The sequence below is a fragment of the Choloepus didactylus genome, chromosome 7 (genome assembly GCF_015220235.1).
Source record: "Choloepus didactylus isolate mChoDid1 chromosome 7, mChoDid1.pri, whole genome shotgun sequence".
NCBI classification, from domain to species: domain Eukaryota; kingdom Metazoa; phylum Chordata; class Mammalia; order Pilosa; family Megalonychidae; genus Choloepus; species Choloepus didactylus.
The window spans coordinates 64,952,892-64,973,651 of record NC_051313.1 but is presented as its reverse complement, the minus strand read 5'-3'; the positions used below and the strand labels follow the sequence as shown (position 1 = coordinate 64,973,651).

General features: G+C 35.5%; 1 protein-coding gene across 5 annotated transcripts in view; it reads right to left on the bottom strand.

The window, feature by feature from the left end:
* The window catches only part of RARS2 (arginyl-tRNA synthetase 2, mitochondrial), an 85,665-nt gene that overhangs the window by 22,634 nt on the left and 42,271 nt on the right, over positions 1 to 20,760 (bottom strand). For 4 of the 5 annotated variants that reach the window (XM_037842627.1, XM_037842628.1, XM_037842625.1 and 1 more), the window contains exons 3-8: positions 18,142 to 18,244; positions 16,692 to 16,775; positions 12,546 to 12,643; positions 6,205 to 6,260; positions 4,608 to 4,691; positions 1,778 to 1,854 (exon numbers count right to left, since the gene is read on the bottom strand). In XM_037842627.1, coding sequence (XP_037698555.1) covers positions 1,778 to 1,854; positions 4,608 to 4,691; positions 6,205 to 6,260; positions 12,546 to 12,643; positions 16,692 to 16,775; positions 18,142 to 18,244 — 502 coding nt within the window. Of the gene's footprint in view, positions 1 to 1,777; positions 1,855 to 4,607; positions 4,692 to 6,204; positions 6,261 to 11,199; positions 11,285 to 12,545; positions 12,644 to 16,691; positions 16,776 to 18,141; positions 18,245 to 20,760 lie in introns of those variants that run through there. The other variant, XM_037842629.1, reaches the window with a different exon arrangement.

The following is a 20,760-nucleotide window of genomic DNA, read 5'->3' as shown; positions in this document are numbered from 1 at the left end:
AGCTGTTCTTGAAAGTACTGTACAGTAACAATTATAATTTTAAACTGAAAACTGTGTCAACAAATATTAGCATAAAGATATAATAACCCAGAGGGTTGTCATTTTAGACTTTGCATTTTCTTCTTAGACTCTGCAGAGGAAGAAGGAAGAGAGCAGGTGAGCACTCTAACGGGTTTCTGTCATCTATTACTAAGCAAGGTAGGTATAAATGCTACTCCCCTACAAAGCTATTACCCAAAAGAACACTAACGGAAGCAATGCCGTTGTCCCTGGAGTTTTTGCTTAATCAAAGAAGCACCCCTGCCCTCCCAGTCCTTTCCTTACATTTACCCATCAATTAACAACCTCTAATATAGATGTGTGCTCTCCCATTTTTTATGAGTCTCAAAAGGCAGAAAATGGTACTAAACTGCACAGAAGGAAACATATGCTTAGGTTTCTATGGCATCTTAGAACAAATTTCACTAAAATGTATAAAACATTATAGGAAAAAAAAGATTGACTATTTGCAGGATTAAATGAAAACTTCTGAGAGGTTGTGGGAGAAGGATGACTCTTACATGTCAAACTGTACTCTAAATTCTTAAAATGTTCTCACAATGACACAAGGTCTCCACTGCAGGCATTTCTACTTTTTGTACTATGGTTTGTGTCTGGAAGTCTAGATATGATGAAAAGTTTGTTAAGCTTGTGGTAAAAAATATTACCCATTATTCAAAGTTTTAAAAATTCCTTGAACTAAGGGGGTGGGGCATGCCTTATTTAAAGACAACCATAAAAGTTATTACTTTTTAAACTCTTATCTAACAATCTAAACTCAGTGGGGAAGAGGGAAAAATATTTTGGTTAACATAAATCAAAAGGTAAGCATTTATAGTGCACTGTAGGCATGGACTTTGGGGGAAATTACAAACCTTTAAAGATCCTTGAGAATTAGAATGTGTTTTTGTGAAATTTAACTACAAAGCCAGGGGCAGGAAAAAAAAGCATTTAATCAAAAGGAAAATGATGAAGCACTCTTTTTTGGCTGGAGAAGTAAAGCATTATTTTGGCAAGTGCTTTTCCTCATACACAGGCATAGCATCTTTAGTCTGATCACCTAGTATGTCACCTACAAAGCTTGTAAGGACCAGCGATAGCAGAGGTAACAACTAGAACAACGAAAAGGAAACACATCTCTGGAAATTACTTGGACAAGAAGAGTTTCTTAGTGAATTCCAGGAAAAGTCAAGGATACTCAAGTATCCAAGAGACAAAGGAAGTAGAATAATAAAAAGGAGTTAAAACCAGGCAAAAGTCATGAAAGGAACCTGAAAGATATAAATTAAAAAAGTGCACACAAATTCAGAGAGAAACACATATGCCCCACCATGACCACCAGAAAAAAGAACAAAAAGTATATACACATGCTTTCCAAGTCTAAATGAATTACCAGTTATATCCAGGAAGAAAGCTGCAGTACATATATATCAAATGACACAATATTAAGAAATTTCTCTCTGTATCAAAACTGTTACTCAGTGTGTTTATTTCTAAGAAGATTCTATATCTGTAGAACTAGAGTCGCAAATCAACTAAAATAGTAATAAAGACTTGGATTTGAAAATGAAAAGAATTCCCTGGTACAATAAAAGCAACATGTCCAATTAAGTTTGGCTCCTTGTTTTAAGGAATAGATTTTTTTAAACCTCTGGGGATAAAAGATATGTTACCAAGAGGCACAGTGCTCTGAAAAAAAAGTTCAAGCACTTGCTAATGTTGTTCCTTGTCAACTTACTTCAAAGAGATGCTGTAAAGGATTGGACTGGAGTTTTTCTTCATAGCCGAACAGCTGGAAGCCAGTTCCCAGAAGACCTAGCATAATAATCAGTAAATGAAATTATAAAAAGGAACAGTAGAGGACAGTCATAGCAGGGAATAGGTATAATTCTATGAAAAGATCAACTTCTCATAATTATGTATCCTGAGAACTATTGCAAAACATAGGCTATCACCTTCCTCTACTCTATTAACTGATGCAAATCAAATTCAATATATGATAGATCATGGAAATTAACTTCATGAAAACCAACAGAATATGAGCTCATCAAAGGTAGGGTCTAGGACTAATTTATCTTTGTCCTAACAGTGCCCAATGCTTCCGTAGCAGATATTAATAAGACAAACATTCATTGAACAACTACTCTCTGAAAGGATATCATGAAGCTAGACATTGGGCACTCAAAATTTGTGAAAATAAACTGATGTGAAGTGATTTTGAAAACTTTCTTTAAAAACCTGGAGGAGTTAAAATAAAGTTAGGAATGGTCTTCTGTTATATTAGTCCTTAAATACATAACTGAAGGAAAAAAAAAAGAGACAACTTGAAACATCCCTGATTACTTCCCTGATTCAGAGGAATCAAACAACAAAAATTCTCCTTTTATTTGGATATATATATATCTGTGTTCTGTCAATTATATTTTTCCAGTCTTTGATTATAAATTCAGACTTCAGGGATTGCGACAATTTAATCTTTTTTTTTTTTTTAATACAAATTGAGGTTTTCAGACTAGTAATGAAATTTCCTAGTATGGACTGTGCATGTTTACACTCAAGGTGTTTTGCTAAAACATTATAACAATTTCAGTTTGAAAGGATATACACAGCCTGCGGCCAAAAACAGTAATAAGTAGTTTTATTATTTTAAAAACAAATCTGTTGCTACAATAATCTATCACCAAGCTTCAGATGTAAAGAAGCTGTTGCCGGATCTTGGTATTGTACACTATCCCATACAAGGCTGAGAAGAAAAGGGGATGCTATTGAACACAAGAATACACAATACTCCAGAGCTGAGATGGGAACGAGGGGGAGGACTGAAATATGTACCAGCTCTGTTTGCTCTCAAGCAAGAGCAAATATGATTATGATTCAGGGCCTTGGGAGCAGGGTGTGGAAAGATGCCCAGAGTGCTCTAAAAAACAGAAATGGGAAAAGTAAGGGCCAGTTCCATTTAGCATTCAATCTAATACATTTTCCAAAACTAATTTTGTGCTTAGGAACTGTCTGCCAACTTTCAAGAGGGGACAGCTCAAACAGCCAAAATGAAAACTCTTCAACAATGATGGTTATAATGGAAGTGTTGACAGAGAATTAACCAGAGTTGGCCTTTAGAGAAAAAACTGCTTTAATGAAATCCTGCAACTAAAACATAACAAATACCATAATTATATTATTTGCTAATGCCTGTGAAATGTCTACATCGGTCAAACTAATATAAAGCGGATGCCACCTATTAAATCTGGACTGTCAAGCCTAGAGCCTAAACCTCTGACTAGCAGCTGTTGTGAACTGCAGGTGAATCTGTATAATGCAAGGCATGTTCTCTGATTCCTCCACAAAGAACAGTAAGTGCACGGTAACAGGTTCAAATTCTACCCTTTCTATTGTCTGAAAAAAGATTTCTATTAACTAGAAGGCTATGATTAATAAGAGAAGGTCATGATAAACATGTCATGAAAAAAATTCTTCAAATGAACTGGCCTTTCTCTGAAAAACTATGATTTCATTTCACTGGATATGGAATATAAAATCAGAGAATGTTTGAATTGGCAATGCATATTTTACACTTTAAAGAAGCTTTAAAATATTACCCAACCTTCCTTTTGCATTAATATAGAAAAATACTGCCCAGGACAGATTCAGTTGTCATTCTTATGTACCAAGCATTGTGGATGCAAAAATAATTATATCATAGTCCATGCCTTTCACATATGGTCTAGCAAGGGAGAGAAGCACACAAATAATATAAGACAGATAACTATTTGAGTAGAACTGGGTACTAGGAACACGAGAAGGTGGGCAAGGATATGTCTGTGTGGTGGAGAATGCTTTATAGAAGTGACTCTAGGGGGCAGGATCTTAAAATACACATGGTACCAGATATTTAAAAATCTTATATTTCCCATGCTACCAATCCTTCACTACCTTAACAACTCCATTTTTCTTGCCGCCCCCTCTCCTTGATTTCTGTTTTATATGAGCTAGGAATGGTTCTGAATAAAGTCATGATATTAGAGATCATTTGTGGCACTCAATTGTAAAGTTATTTCCTCACTTCCTGTTTCCTCTCTTTTCCTTTTGACCCTCCCCTGTGCAGTTAAAGGGGAAGCCAAAATATGCCACTTTGTTCCTCTGGCCCACTGATCTACAGCGTAATGAGAGTTCAGGCAGGGAGGCTGGACATCACTAGATTCAAAATGGTAGGGCAGTGGTTCAGAAAGGTGTATTTAGCTAAACTTACTTACTTCTTCCCTGTATGATCACTTCTGTATTTAACTAATAAATGTAAGCCACTTCTCTTAAACGTGGGCTTGGCAGGTCTTGCTCTGAATATGTAAAGCTTCCTCCCCCAAAACTTACATGCGTGGTAAGAGCTACCCTAATAAGTAGAAATAAGATTTTATGCAAAAGGACCATTAGGAAAAAAAAAATAGATAGAAAGCACTGCTTCAACCACTGACAGTCTTTCTATATTCTGTCCAGATGATCAAGTGATGTGACATTAAAAGAAATTAAATCTTACAATTAAATGAAATGAAAAATAAGACCTCAAACATACTTACCAAATTGCATGCCCCAATCTCCAAGATAATTTATTCTTGTTACTTGATGTCCTAATGCTTCTTTGAGATTTGCTATAAAATTTCCTAGTAATTAATAAAATAAAGTTTCTCATTCTTGTTATCAGTTTTGGCATAAGAACCACGTGCTTCTCTATTACAAAAGCATAACACAAAATTCTTTACACAAAATTCACCAATTCAATCTTTTTTACCAGAACCCCAATATAATTTTCATCTATGTTATCGAAAGGGAATAAGGAATTACTTTGGGGGCAGTTATTTCAAAGAATCTCACAATTTTCACAAGAACAGAATTTTCATCAACACTCACAGAAGTCTGGAAAATAGGTTCAAGTAATTACTACTCTAAGGCAATTCCAAGTTCAGAAAAACAAAACAAAAACAACCAATCTCAGTAATTAACAAGAAACATATAATCTGGCAAGACTTAAAGAACCTGTGCCATACTGCTTTTTTCCTAAATAGCTCATTCCATCTCCTTTCAATCACTGAAGTCCATCCTCCATATGTCTGTTCCCTAACAGACAGCCTGCAGTTGTCTAAAGCCTTCACTTTCTTGTGTTGCCTGTGGCAGTCTGATATTCAACATCCATTCCACTCTCTTCCAGTGTACACTCACATACTGCAGAGGCTGGAGACCTGAAAATTAACATTTCCTAGAACCTCTTGCAGTTAGGGTTCCAGAAATGATTTAGGTTCAGGCAATCAGAGATACTTGGCAAATATTTAAGGTGGAAGTGACACGAGGTGGAACTACTTGTATTTTTTCTGACCATTACACTTGTGGGGGTGTTTGTTTTAATTTTTGTTGTACCACTAACAGAGGTCCTAGTGTCCTGTCACAACCTCAAAGAATATTGCAAGAAAGGGTATGAAGACGCCTCCTTTACTAACATAAATTCTAGAAGACCTGGCAGTGACAGTGTGACTCTGGAGCAGTGGATTCCTGATTGTGGAAGAGGTAGTAGCTCCTTTAACGGTCACGCTATTGTAGTGTGGTTTTGGGAGTCATTTACGTCAGCTTACTCCAAAGCATTTAAAATGCTGTATGACATCCCTTCCTAATTTTACTGAAGTGGATTTAGTTTTCTGCAAAATAAATCCTGACCAATCCACATTCTTGGCTTAAATTACTGCAGCTACCTTCTTTTCCAGCTCCCCTGGGAAGACTGAGTTTCTTTGTTTAATACAAAGTATATAGACAAACAAAAAAAAAGGGAAGAGGGGGATTACTATCTTTCCCACAAAACTATTTCCATTTTCATATCTTCTGGTTCTTCTCCATATGCATACATATTTTCATAAAGTGAAAATCATGACATACATAACAGTTAAAACTAGTTTCTGATTTAATCTTTTCGTTTTGAGATCAATTTCTTTTTCCCATTTCTAAACCAATTTTTCTTTTTTTTTTTCCCCACCAGGTAATATTCAATTAGCATTAGGTTTATATCAATTTGAAGGCTTTTTTTGTTTGTTTGTTTTGTCATTTAAGTATCAAACCATTAGACTGTATTACCAAATGCTTCCCCCCAAAGGCATGTTTACTATTTTCAGTGAAACAAATACCACTTACCTATGATGGTAGAACGCAAATGTCCAACGTGAAATTTTTTGGCAATATTAGGTGAACTGCAACAAATTTCAAGAGTTATTTTTGTGTTCTAAAAGCAAGAGTCCTAAAAATGCCTCCACAGTTTAACACAGTTGAGGACTAGGGTCTTTGGTAATTTAGGGCAAAGATAAATTAAAAATGAGCAATATAGAGCAAAGATAAATTAGAAATCAAAAAGAATAATCTTTAATGAAATTCATCTTGTGAGTCATGAGGTATTAACCAGTACAGAAGTGGCACACTTACGAAGCAGATATATTTAAGGATTGATAAAAAGAAGAAGAAATCCAGAGATAATTGGGTATTTTTTCCCTTATTGATAGGCATTCCCTTTTTCTGCTATTATGAATAAAACTGCAATCAACATTTTTGTACATGTCTTTTGTGAACTTACATGTTCAATTTTTGGGTAAAGACCCAGGAGTGGAATTGCTAGATAATAAGGTATTATGTATAATGCTATTTTTTTTTTTAATCATCATTTTATTGAGATATATTCACATACCACGCAGTCATACAAAACAAATTGTACTTTCGATTGTTTACAGTACCATTACATAGTTGTACATTCATCACCTAAATCAATCCCTGACACCTTCATCAGCACACACACAAAAATAACAAGAACAACAATCAGAGTGAAAAAGAGCAACCGAAGTAAAAAAGAACACTAGGTACCCTTGTCTGTTTGTCTGCCCCCCCTACTTTTCTACACATCCATCCATAAACTAGACAAAGTGGAGTTTGGTCCTTATGGCATTCCCAATCCCACTGTCACCCCTCATAAGCTACATTTTTATACAACTGTCTTCGAGATTCATGGGTTCTGGGTTGTAGTTTAATAGTTTCAGGTATCCACCACCAGCTACCCCCATTCTTTAGAACCTAAAAAAGGTTGTCTAAAGTGTGCGTAAGAGTGCCCACCAGAGTGACCTCTCGGCTCGTTTTGGAATCTCTCTGCCACTGAAGCTTATTTCATTTCCTTTCACATCCCCCTTTTGGTCAAGAAGATGTTCTCCATCCCACGATGCCGGGTCTACATTCCTCCCCGGGAGTCATATTCCACGTTGCCAGGGAGATTCACTTCCCTGGGTGTCTGATCCCACGTAGGGGGGAGGGCAGTGATTTCACCTTTCAAGTTGGCTTAGCCAGAGAGAGAGGGCCACATCTGAGCAACAAAGAGGCATTCAGGAGGAGACTCTTAGGCACAAATACAGGGAGGCCTAGCCTCTCCTTTGCAGCAACCGTCTTCCCAAGGGTAAAACTTATGGTAGAGGGCTCAACCCATCAAACCACCAGTCCCCTATGTCTGTGGTCATGTTAGCAACCATGGAGGTGGGGTAGGCGAATACCCCTGCATTCTCCACAGGCTCCTCAAGGGGGCACTACATCTTTTTTTTTTTTTTTTCCTTGTTTGTCTTTTTTCTTTTTTTTTTTTTAACTTTCCCCACTAAACAGTTTTCCAAAGTGACTGTACCATTTTATATTCCCACCAGCCACAGAGATACTGTTTCGACACAAACAATGTAGATAATTTGATATTAAGTTTAGTGCAGCGGTCCTTAAATCCCTTACTCTCTCAAATTATTGAGGACCCCAAAGAAATGTGTTTATTTGGGTAATCTCTTATCAACATTTACTGTATCAGAAATTAAACTAGACAATTAAAAAATATTTATGCATAAATCTTCCCAGAATAATCAGAAATCTGATTTATCACTCCAAATACTCAATTAACATATTTATCACTCCTGCATATGTTTAAGAAATTGTAATCAATAATTTAATAATAGCTGCATGTGCTGATTTGGATGTATTATGTCCCCCAAAACACCATTTTCTTTGATGCAGTCTTGTGTGGGCAGGAAACGTATTGGTGTTGATTGGGTTGCAGACTTTTGATTGGATGTTTCTGTGGAGATGTGATCGCTGAACTGTGGGCGAGATCTTTCATTGGATAATTTCCATGGAGGTGTGGCCCTGCCCATCCAGCATGGGCCTTAATTAGTTTACTGGAGTGCTATATAAGCTCAGATAGAAGGAGCGAGCTTGCTACATCCAAGACGGACACTTTGAAGAATGCCCAGAAGCTGAGAGAGAAGCTGCAGCTTACAGAGACATTTTGGAGATGGCCTTTGAAAGCAGAATTTTTTTCTGGAGAAGCTAAGAGAGGACAAATGCCCCAAGAGCAACTAAAAGAATGATATTTTTGAGAAACTGCAGCCTACAGAGGAACGTCCTGGGAGAAAGTGATTTTGAAACCAGAGCTACGGAACAGATGCCAGCCACATGCCTTCCCAGCTAAACAGAGGTTTTCTGGACACCATTGGCCATCCTCCAGTGAAGGTATCTTTTGATTGTCGTTGCCTTACCTTGGACACTTTATGGCTTTAAGACTGTAACTGTGTAGCCAAATAAACCCCCTTTTTATAAAAGCCAGTCCATTTCTGGTGTTTTGCATCCCAGCAGCATTAGCAAACGAGAACAATAGCAAAGGCTTCTGGAGTACTCACTACCTGACAAAGTTTTACACACTGTACATGTATTAATTCATTTAATATTCATAAAAGCTGTAAGGCACTCATCTCTATTTTACAGATGAAGAAACTAAGACAACAACAAAAAAGAGATGATGAAATAAATGTGGCAATATCCTGATGGCTCTTGAAAACGGTGATGAGCAAATGGGGGTTAATTATACCATTCTCTCTGTTCTGTGTATGTTTGAAAATTTCTTAAGTTTTCAATATTTTTTAAAAAAGAAAAAATAACTTAAATATAACTCATTAAAAGTGGTCAAGTCAGAGCTTAAATTTTGGTCTTGGGTGACTCCAAACCTTGTTATACCCTTTTTAAGGGTATTATAATTTAAAAACTTGATCCTACAGCTATATGCATACAACTTTGAAAGCAGGAAACTACAAGGGTATTCACTTAATCATCATTAGAAATAAAGTACATGACCTTCTATAGGGTTAAAAAATAAGGAATCTTCCACTTCCAGCCAACAAGGAATAACAGGGACTAGATTTAACATTCTGCTTTGAACAACCAGAAAACCGGAAAAATATATGAAACATTGGCTTTCAAACAATAGACAACAGGTAGTGCAAGACTGTAACAACTGAGAATATTAAATGAACCCCAGGACTGGACCACTTTACTGTCTTACTATCAAAATTTGTGGGATATAGCTAAAGCAGAAAAATCTATAGGATGAAATGTTTATATTAGAATAAAAGAGAGGTGTCAAATAATAATCTAAGCTTCTTTAAGAAAGGAGGAGCAAATTAAATTCAAAGTGAGCAGAATAAAAGGAAATAATATAGATAAAACCTCAAATCAGCAAAATAGATAAGCAATAGAGAAACCATTCTATATCATAATTGTGGTGGTGGTTGTGACCAGACACCCTTATCAAAACTCATGAAATTATATGCTTAAATCTGGTGAACTATATTGTATATAATTATACTTCAATAAACCTCAATAAAAGCCCCAACAATGGAATACTATGGAACAGTAAAAATAAGTCAGCCCTAGATAAATTAATATTGAAGGAATCTCAAAATACATTGTTAAATGAAAAAGCAAGGAGTAGAACAATGTGTAATGTGTGTAATCTGTTTATAAATGCAGAGAATATCTCTGGAAGGGTAATAAGAAGCTATACTGGTAGCTGCCCAAAAGGAGAGAACTAGGAAACTGGGATGGGGAGGAGACTTCCTTTTTACCCAATACCCTTTAGTAATCTATTAATTTTTTTAAAAAACTAGGTATTTATATTTGTTAAAAACAAGCAAGAAAACTTTTGCAGAGCTTTTGTCTTCTTCCCCTAGGATAAGAAAAATCAAATCTATCTAGTTCTTCAGCTTGGATGAAATGGAAAATACAAATCCCGCTATAAATTACAATCTGGACACTTTATTTCAAGTAATTTTCTCAATCTTGTAAGAAAGGAGAGATGTTATTCCTCTTACTTTCCAGATAAGAAAATAAGCCAGAGAAATAAACTGCCCCATCCCAGATTACAAGCATAAACAAAAAGGAGCATTATGTGGGAAACAAAGACTTACAAAGGAGTCAGAAGTGGTACCCTGATTTCCTGGCTTCCCAATTTACCAACCAGAGGTCCCCAATCTGTTTTGTGAGGAAAATACTTCACATGTGAGAAGAGCATCAGGGGGAGACTGTGCTCCTTTCACAGGTTTGAGCTGAACAAAACAGGAATGGCTGACCTTTCGGAGAAGAGAGAACAATAGCAGTCAGCTTCAAGATGGTCACCTACCCTGGCACTTTTATCACACTGCTCTTAGATCTGACCAAATAGATGACAACCTCAACCACGTATCAGGAGGCAATAAAGGTGTCAGAGTTAGTTCTGTAACCCTGAACAAGTTACTTAACCTATTATTATTATTATCATGACCTCAACTTAAAGGGCAAGTTTCTTGAGCACAGTGATTATTTCTCGCTTTTTTTGGGGAAAAGAAGAGTTTCCTAGTCTACTCAAGAGACTACATATTTTTAAATTTCTCTTTTCCCACCTCTTTCCTTTCAGAAGAAATTCAAGAACAGTGTTTTCTGTATCAATTTTGACCCTGTCTCCCACCTGTTTGTCTCTACTATGAAACACAATGGTAAGCACAGAAGCATCAGGAAAACCTCTAATTAAGGGAGGGAGAAGTAAGAGTCCCACAGCAAGGCTAGATGGAAAATATCAGAGATAAGATGGCTGCTGGGAGATGGGCTGTGCCTTCATCAGCATTCAAATGCTCATTTAAGTTCCAGCCTTCTTTTACTGCTTTAGAAAAAAACTGAAAAGGGCAAATTCATAAGCAAATAAACTGCCATACACAAAGCCTATAGAACAGAACTCAAACAGAACAGGCTATTTTTAGACCTTCCTTACAAGCATAAACAAAAAGGAGCATTATATGGGAAACAAAAACTTACATGGGAGAAAAGCTGGAGAATCAATGAGTAAGGAGGACTGAGTTCTTGGTATTTTAAGAGCTCAGTTGGGGAGGAGGGATGGTGAAGTTGAAGTGAAAATTAGGAAGGTGTTAAAAGTGAGCACTGGAAAAAAAAATTGCAAAACAAAAACAAAAGAAAAAAACAGTGAGCACTGGTGGTAACTTTTCAAATTTCAAAAAACGTACAGTGTCATTATTTCAAGGATACACGATAACAGATACTATACTGCTGCCCTACTGATTTTCCTTTATCTACTGGTAAGGCAACAGAAAGAAGCCCAAGAGTAATATGGTACTGAAGTGCCTCCATAGAAGAAAATATCTCCATCAACTCAAATGAAGAAATGAATGAAAAGAATTATAAGATGGCCACAAATTCTTTGTCACTCCTGACATTAAGAGATACAGTCTATTTTCCATCCCCTAGCATCTGGGCTGATCTTGTGAGTTGCTCTGACCAGCAGAAAGTGACAGAGAAGTGCTTCTTCTCTGACAAGGTGCTTTCACTACCTTGGAGCTCTAACTGCCTTTGTAAAGAGGTCTGCCTATCCTGCTGGAGAGAATGTCGAGAGAGATGCCTGGCTACCTTGGACTTCTAGTCCCAGTCAAGTCTTCAGATGAACAGAGCTCCATAGTGACAAATGGAAGAACTATTGAGCTAAACCCTAATTTCCTGATTCACGGAGTCATGTCTATCAAAATGGTTGCTTTTAAGCCATTAATCGGGGATTGGCAAACCTTTCTTAAGGGGCCAGATAGTATATACTTTAGGCTTGCAGTTCCTAATGTTCCCTTTTTTTTTTTTTTAGTTACCTAAACATAATCTAAACATTAGACAGCTGTAGTAATGGCATATTGTAAAATTATTATGAAGAATACTTAGAGGCCTATTAAAACCTCAAGCTATTTTTCTGGTAATTTTTAAATACATATTACAAATACTGTAAGACTTTGTTCTCTGGTATTCATAATACTTTAACATTTTAAATATTTAAAACCTTTTAAAATTACCTCTGCTTTAAGAAGCTACTAAAATTAAGAACTATTTCTTCAAAAATAATTAATTCTTAGATATTTAATTTTAAAAGAAAAAAAGAAAAAAACACCTAAATAACCACTAGACTTTTCTGGGGGTTTGGAGTCCAAAAAATCCATTTTCATTCATAGTTTAACCATCAATTCACCATGACCTTAAGAAAATAAAATAATTTCACTGGTTTTCAATTTTTCCATGTGTAATTTAGTAAGCCCCGAGATAATGATGGTAAAACACTCACCTGCCCAGTCCACTTGAATAACCAGGAAATAAGATGAGTAGGTACTCACCTGAATTCAACCACTACCTTCTTTTGTGGAAGACCAGAGAAAAATTCACTTTTTAATCCATATTTTGAGTCATCTTCAATTACTTGTTTTAGCACTGTCTGAAAAGTAAAAGATGTGGGAACTGATAGGAAAAAAAATTGCAATTTTCTTAACTACTATGCTATTGAGAATTAAATGTTGCTATTTTGCTCATTTTAATTTATGGAATTAGGAATTTTGTATCAGTGGCAGTAGCACTACCTCCTCTACCACCTTCTATTGCTAACACTAGTCTGGGCTTTTGTAGCAGAAATGAACATCTATGGGAGCTCTATGCCCTTTAATACATCCTTCCTGTCTATTCATCCTTGTAATAACCAATGATGTAGACATTTTACAGGTAATGAAAATGAAGCCTAGAGAGGTTAACTAACTGCCAAAAAGTCCCACAGCAAATAATAACAAAACTGGAAACATCTAAAATTTATTGAGTACATACTCTGTGCCAGGCATTCTTCCAAGCATTTTATACGTATTACCTCATTTAATCCTCACAACAACCCTAGAGATGAGCACTGTTTTTGTGAATGAGGAAATAGAAGCACAGAGATATTAAGTAACTTTCCCAAAGTCACACTGCTTCTAAATCATGCAGCAAAATCTTCTCTCACTTCACAGCTCACATTTTACTTCATGATGCTGCTTTTCCTGTCATTCTAAAATCATAACTAGTGGTAGAAAATGAATAAAAATTACAACTCAAATGCCTATTAGTGACATAAGGATAAAACAAGGATATCTCACAGAAACTTACACAACAAATTCCAAGCTATTTTTTACTTATTAACATAGAATATTTTAAAGTTCACAAAATTCACTTCATGTTGATAATGGTGAAGACGTACTTTTTTCTAGTGTACTCTTGATACCACTGTAATAAACTTCTATTTACTCATGCTGGTTTTGCTTCACAGTCCTAAATGTGTAGTTTATGATGTGAAGAATTTTACTATGATAAGAGTACATTAACATGTCACTAAATGGGAGAGACAGAGTAGGTAGCAACAGGAAGCAAAATAATACATAAAACCAACATTTAAAAAGCATGTTCTTTGATACAATCTTGTTGGGGCAGACGTATTATTGTTGATCAGATTGGAACCTTTTAACTGAGTGTCTCCATGGAGATGTGACCCACCCAACTGCAAGTGACACCTTTGATTAGGGTGTGATCTCTTCATTGAATGTTTCCATGGAAATGTGGCCCCACCCATTCAGCAGTGGTCTTTGATTTAATCACTGGAGTCCTATGGAAGAGCTCAGACAGAAGGAGCTTGATGTTGCAGCTCAGAGAGACATTTTGAAGACCGCCATTGAAAGCTGACACTGACATCTTGGAGAATGCCATTTTGAAACGCAATGTGGGAGCAGGCAGATGCCAGCTATGTGCCTTTCGAGCTAACAGAGGTTTTCCAGATGCCATCAGCCATCCCTCAGTGAAGGTACCCTATTGTTGATACCTTACCTTGGACACTTTATGGCCTGAAGACTTTAACTTTTTATAAAAGCCAATCCATTTCTGGTATTTTGCATAATGGCAGCATTAGCAAACTGGAACACCATCTATGTGTCTATCAATACATTTCATGAATAATTGAGCAACGGCTTTATTCACCATGCTGCTTTAAGTCTCATATTCAAATGCTTCAATGATTCTGTATCATTTAAAAGAGTGTATCAATTCATGGCCTGATTTTTACTTTACAAGCATACTACCTTTACTGCAGTAAATATATGACCACTAAACGAAGTAAATTTCATTAGTGTACTACCAAAAATCATCACATATGCTTCCTGTGGTACACATAACACACTATGGAAAATAATGACATAGGAAAAAGCTGAAATTCTTATGCAGAAACACATAAAGCCTGCTACCTTTGAGAATGATCCATGTAAAAACACTGTAAGCCACTATTAGTGACCCAAACTTAAGGTAACATTTAGTCATCCCTGATGCAGCCAATAATTTGATTTCTCTGTTAATAATTTGATTGCAGAGCATAAGAAGATATATTCCATGTAAGGCAAAGTATGCACATATGTAGGCAATAGCAATTCATAATTTTATGCTTGAGGAATGTTTTGGACATAGATCATTGGCTACATCCCAATTTTGATAACTTTAAAACAGGAGGACAAGAAGGATGATGAGGGGATTGTGTGTGTGTGGTGGTGGTGGTGGTGGTGGTGGTTGGGGGTCTAGGAGGAAGAGAAGAATGTTTTATAATACTCCTGAGAAGGGTTGAATTTTTTTCTTGCTGTATTCTGAAAAATTCATTAGATGTAAATGACCACTGTCTAATGCCTGGAAATAAAACCAGATGTAGAAGAAATTAGGCTTTGGGCAAATGACAATTATTATAAAAAATTATAGCACACACAGAATCAATCCTTTTTTAGGCTATGGGTACTCACTGCTCTAGGCTACATCTTTTCTGTGACAATGGAAAGGGCTGTGAGCCATCTCCCTGTTCCTTTAACAAAAATCACACTAAGATTCAGATCCTTAAAGCTGCCATGAAGGGAAAATTTCCATGTGAGAAAGAGTAGCTGGAACACAGAGTCCTGACTCTTGTTCTTCCATTGTCAACTGAGAAGAATTTGGGATATTTTTAATAAATGAGCCAGTGAGCATCCTTAAACCAGACCACATTCTGTAGTTTGTTAATTTTAATAATGCATGAAAATTCATGGCTATTGTAATTTTAAATTAGTAAGTAAATACATGCTCTACCTCAAAATACTGACAAACCTGTCTTTCAGCTCAGCTGGCTGTAAAGGCAAAACTATCTATCAGAGTCCATTTTCCCATCTCAGGGAAAAAGAAAATTAAAAAAAAAAAAAAAAAAGGAAAAAAGAAAATATTGCTGCCTTTCAAATGGCTTCAAGTTTGGAGGGCACTTCAGTGAGCTGCATTTCTACTTCCATAAAAACTGAGATGGAAATTAGAAGAAAGAGTCACTTATTTTAAAATGGTAAATCAGATTCAGTGGTTCACTAAGTTGACACAAAATGTTTTCAAGACCCAGCAGGGTGTAGACACTTTTTAACAAGCTCAAAACAATTGTACAACTTGCACATGTGGCTGATTTTTGGTTAACTAATTTACCTTGAAGTATGAAAAAAAGATAAAACAAAAAAGATAGCATGAAACAATTAATTCTCCTTCAGAAGAACTACAGGCTGACGGACAAATGCCTGTACCATATAAATGCTTGTACCATGCCTATACCAAGAAATGATATAATTAGAAATTTGATTTTATAGTTATTTTCAATTCAAGCATTTACCAAGCCCAACAATACAACAGGTATTTTTAAAAACAGCCCAAAGCATGCATTGTTATCAAATTTAAAGTTCAACTAAGAAGAAACTTACAACAAAAAGTCTCATTACCATACACTGTCTATTGGGGATTACCTCCATCCCCTGAGGTCTCACTTTTGTGAGATCCAGTCCTCCCAATTCCTCCAGGCCATCTTGATTTCTCTTTGAAATTTCTTATGCTTATTTTATCAACCACTTTTTTTGTTTTATTATTTATGCTTTATTAAAATAAGGAGTTGGCATTTAGTCTCTGCTGTATAAATCTTATGCTTTGGACAGAATATAGGCTACCAGAAAGCAGAAACCATTTCTAATACTGTTCTTGTGTTCAGTACATAGTCCATCTGTTCATTCAACAAATAGTTATCTACCACCTATTACATGCCAGGTAATGTGCTAAGAACTGGGGATCCTATAATGAGAAAGACATAGTATAAGCCCCAATAGAAATTAGAGTTTAAAGGTCAACAAGGATTAATGAAATTTTAAATATGCAAAATAGTAACTAAAATAATTTCTGCAAAAGAAGTGCTCTCATATATAGTGCTACAAGAGCATATAAACAAGGGGGTCAGAGAGATGCTGCTAAGGAAATATCAGGATCTGAAGGATAAAAAGGAGTTAACTTAGGATAGCACTCTAGGCAGAGGGATCAGCATGTGCAAAGGTTTTGAGGCAGGAGGAGGCACATGAGTTCAAGAACTGGAGAAAAACCACTGTAGCTGAAGCAGAGAGAGTGAGTGAGAGAACAATGGCTAGAACATACTTCACTCTTACCTTTGTTAATAGTTCTCTGTTTATTTTGAAATTTATAGTACCTCGACCAGTGCTGATTTCACTCACCACTGTATCACATTTTAGCTGAAAAGATAATAAATCAAGAAAAATAGGTATTCCATAAGATATGCCTAATGAGATTTGCAGTGCTAACATTATAAAAAACAGTTTACAAAGGCAGCAGGGGAGTTATCTAGCATTCATTATATCTAGATCTGGACCTTGGCCAGTCTCTTTATTTCTATCGTTTTATTTAGATAAACCCATTTTCTTCTTTTCCTGACTAGAATGTTATTCTGTATTCAGAGAATCTCCCTCTTCCTCCTTCCCTTACTTCAAATCCCCCACCTAACGTGGAAGAGCTCATCACTCTATTGTCTGCCCTACTTATTCTGACATGCAGTGAGCACTTTTTATCTCTTACCTTTCATGAGAGCTACTGAACACAACATTATGTCAAGGCATACACTGAAGCAATTGCATAAACATGTAACATGTAAATCGTTAAATGCTTTGCCTTCTATGCATTTACCTTCACTTTTTAACCTACTAGAAGTTCAAAAAACCTAATATACCTATAGAACTTGAAGAGATATCTGTTGTCACTGTAGAATAGAGTATTTTTGAGAACTCACAAAAAATGGGAGAAGGGGACTAAATATTGTAATTGGAAATAATTCCATTCCTGGTATACTTCCTGATAAAAATCTGAAGTGATTCTGCGATTATAAATACTTACTCAGCTATTAAAGCATCTTTATCATATTCATTCATTATTTGTCTTTTTCTATAATAGTGATTTATGCTGCTCCAGTTCTTCAGAGTGCCCAAATGGCGGCTCTGTGTCACATGCAATAAATAAACCTATGAAAAAACCTTGTCCAACATCAGCCTTTTGTTATGGTATTACACTAACAATTTGGATTTGGTCATTGTCTACAATCCTTTCAATTCTTCTTTTAGATGCCAAACCCATCAGAGAAATTAGAAATGAAAGAGGTTTATGAAATCTTCTAACCACCTCTTCTCGGCAATCAGGACTCTTTTTAAATCTAATTATTTCTTCTCATATTTTAATGTTCATCTCAGAAACTCATTTTAAAAACTGCATCCCACTGCTCTAATTTATCAAGCTTGTTCTACTAAATTCAAAAGTCCATTCAACTTCAACCTGTAAATTTAATTAACACTTCAGTCCTATGAGTAGTTAATAAAAAAACTGAACAATGTTAGCTCAAGAGGAATCCTTTATAACTAATTTGAAAAATCATTCTAACCTTATAGTACATGGCTATAATGAATTTAAATTATATTTTCCAAGGTGCCTTGAACAAATAAACATTATTAAATTAATTATTATGGCTGAGATAACCTGAGAATATAACCTGTTATTTCTTTTAATAACAAGTTTATTGTAACGTCAAAAAAAAAGATAATAGTGCTCAAGTACCTTCTCTGCCAGTCTCTTGGCTTGAACTTGAATATCTGGTCTTGAATGGTCACTGTTGTTTTCCAATAGAGAATCCACAGAAAGCTGAAAATCAGCTATTTCTCTAAAGGCAGACATTGAAATGGGAAAAGACTGTTACCTTAAAAACATTACAGCCTAATAAAGACTAATCACTATGGGTTCCCTACATCAACAAAGTGTTATCAGAAGAAGTTTGTGCTTTCAAAATAAAAAGCAAAGAAATTAGAAATATCATTATCTTGTATTTATTTAGAACTTTTATCTTTCTATCATGTTATAAAACTCTTCCTCTTCTATTACCTAAATTTTAGTTTTATGATATCTCTATGTCACAGGAAGAGCAGCCACCTTATTTTATATACATAAAAACTAAATGCATGGTAAGTTAAAAATCTCTCCTAAAATCCTACAGCAAGCTAATGAGCAGACCCAGAAAAAAACCCAGGTCTTTTGACCTCCTCTGCAATGTTTCCTCCATTATTCCAAATTCTTGCCTATTTTAAGCCCCTCCATTAATAACTCCAAAATGGTGAAAGCCAAGATACTTTTAAAATTCTGTGACTTGAGTTTTCAACATAAGAAAAAGAAGAAAATCATTCTTAATACTCAGTAGTTCAATAAAGAGACATTTTACAGTTGTCATTTGTCCTTTTCATTGGGTTGGTGGACAGAAAATAAAACACAAAGGAACTTAATAGTGAAAATAATCATTTGCTTCTTGATAGCAGTTATCTCTAAGGAAGGAGGGGAGGGAATAGAATCAAAGAGGTATATATAGGCTGCTTCAACATTATCTGTAATGTTTTATTTTTAAAATACAAAAATCAAGATTGCCCCCTATATCTGCAAAAACAAGGGAACTGAAATAAATTTGGAAAAAAGTTAAGACTTTCTCTGCACCTCAATAAAATGGTGGTAACAATAGTATCTACTTCTCAGAGTTGTTGAGAAATCACATACTGCTGCAATAATATGAGCCCTACATCTGACATTAAATAAAAATGCTAAATAGTACCAAAACTGATCCCTGAGGAATTATTCTGTCTGTACTTCTTCATGTACTGGTTTGGCAGGCAAATTGCATTCTTTGTTCCTTTTTAAGACTGTTCTCTAACTAGGACATGATGAAATTTTTAGAAGTCAAAGAAAATAAAGTAAAACAAAAAGAAAGTAATAAGAACCTGTGATAGTTAAGTTCACGAGTCAACTTGGCCAGGTAATGGTGTCCAGGTGTCTGGACAAGCAAGCACTATCCTAACCGTTACTGCAAGGACATTTGTGGCAGGTTAATAAACCAGAAGGCTGGTTTATTAAATCATCAGTCAATTGGCTGCAGCTATGACTGATTACATCAACAAGGGGCATGTCTTCCACAATGACAGAACGCAATCAGCTGGATTTAATCCAATCAGTTGAAGACTTCTAAGCGAGACAGAGAGAGGACCTTCACTTCTTCTAACCAGTGAATCATTTCCTGAGGAGTTCATCCAAGTTGCCAGTTTGTATCTGAGGAGTTCATTGAACATGTTCATCGAAGTTGCCAGTTCACTGCCTGAGGAGTTCATCGAACATCTTCATTGGAGTTGCCAGTTTGCTGCCTGCTCTACGGAATTTGGACTCATGCATACCCACAGTTGTGTGAGACACTTTTATAAAACCTTGTATTTAGAGATCTCTCTTGTTGATTCTGCTTCCCTAGAGAACCCTAACTAATACAGAACCTTAGCAATATTAACAGAAATTATACAGATCTGAAGATACCAAAGATTAAATTATGATTTTTAAAATATAAGTAGAATACTTTATTAAGGTTTAAGAAGCTTTATTAAGGTTTAAGAAGCCATAAACCTACAACATGGCTCTCAAACATCCAGGAAACACAGCGTACACATGATTTTATACATATTTTTTATTATCATATTTTTATTATAGAATAAAATATACCTACATAGAAGTGATAACTTTGAACTGCAATTTCACAAGTAGATAGCAAATTTCAAAGAATGTTATGAGTTAAAGTCCTACAGTATCAGTTATTTCCTTATTATGAAATATATATAAAAAAAGGTAGTATCTTTCAAATTATGATTTAACAAGTAGATATATAGGAAATTTCCAAAGTTATTATGAGTTATAGTACCATAGTTTCAGTTATTTCCTTATTGTGAAATATAACATATATACAAAAGGTGGTAACTTCCAAATTACAATTTAACAAGTAGCTATAGAAAAAGTTTCAAAGGATGTTATGTTACAGTTCCAACATTTCAATTCTTTCCTTCTAGATATTCTACTGTCCTAGCAACTAAGAAAAAGAAAATTATATAAAGATTCAGTATTCATAATCCTTTGTTGAAATCCATCTTGTCTGTTGCTACCCCTTTCTCTAGTTTAATCACTTTCCTGATCTTCAGGGATGTCTAGGCAGTGACTACCCTAACCCGTTCATGTTGAAAAGGGGTGTAAATTTTATGAGCAAAGGGGACACATCTAGTTGATGTTCTTGACGAGGATATTACCTCTGAGTTTTGAGACTTAACTGGCATAGGAGCTCTCTGAAGGATTTAAGTTTATGAAGAATAAACTTAGTGAGTGAAA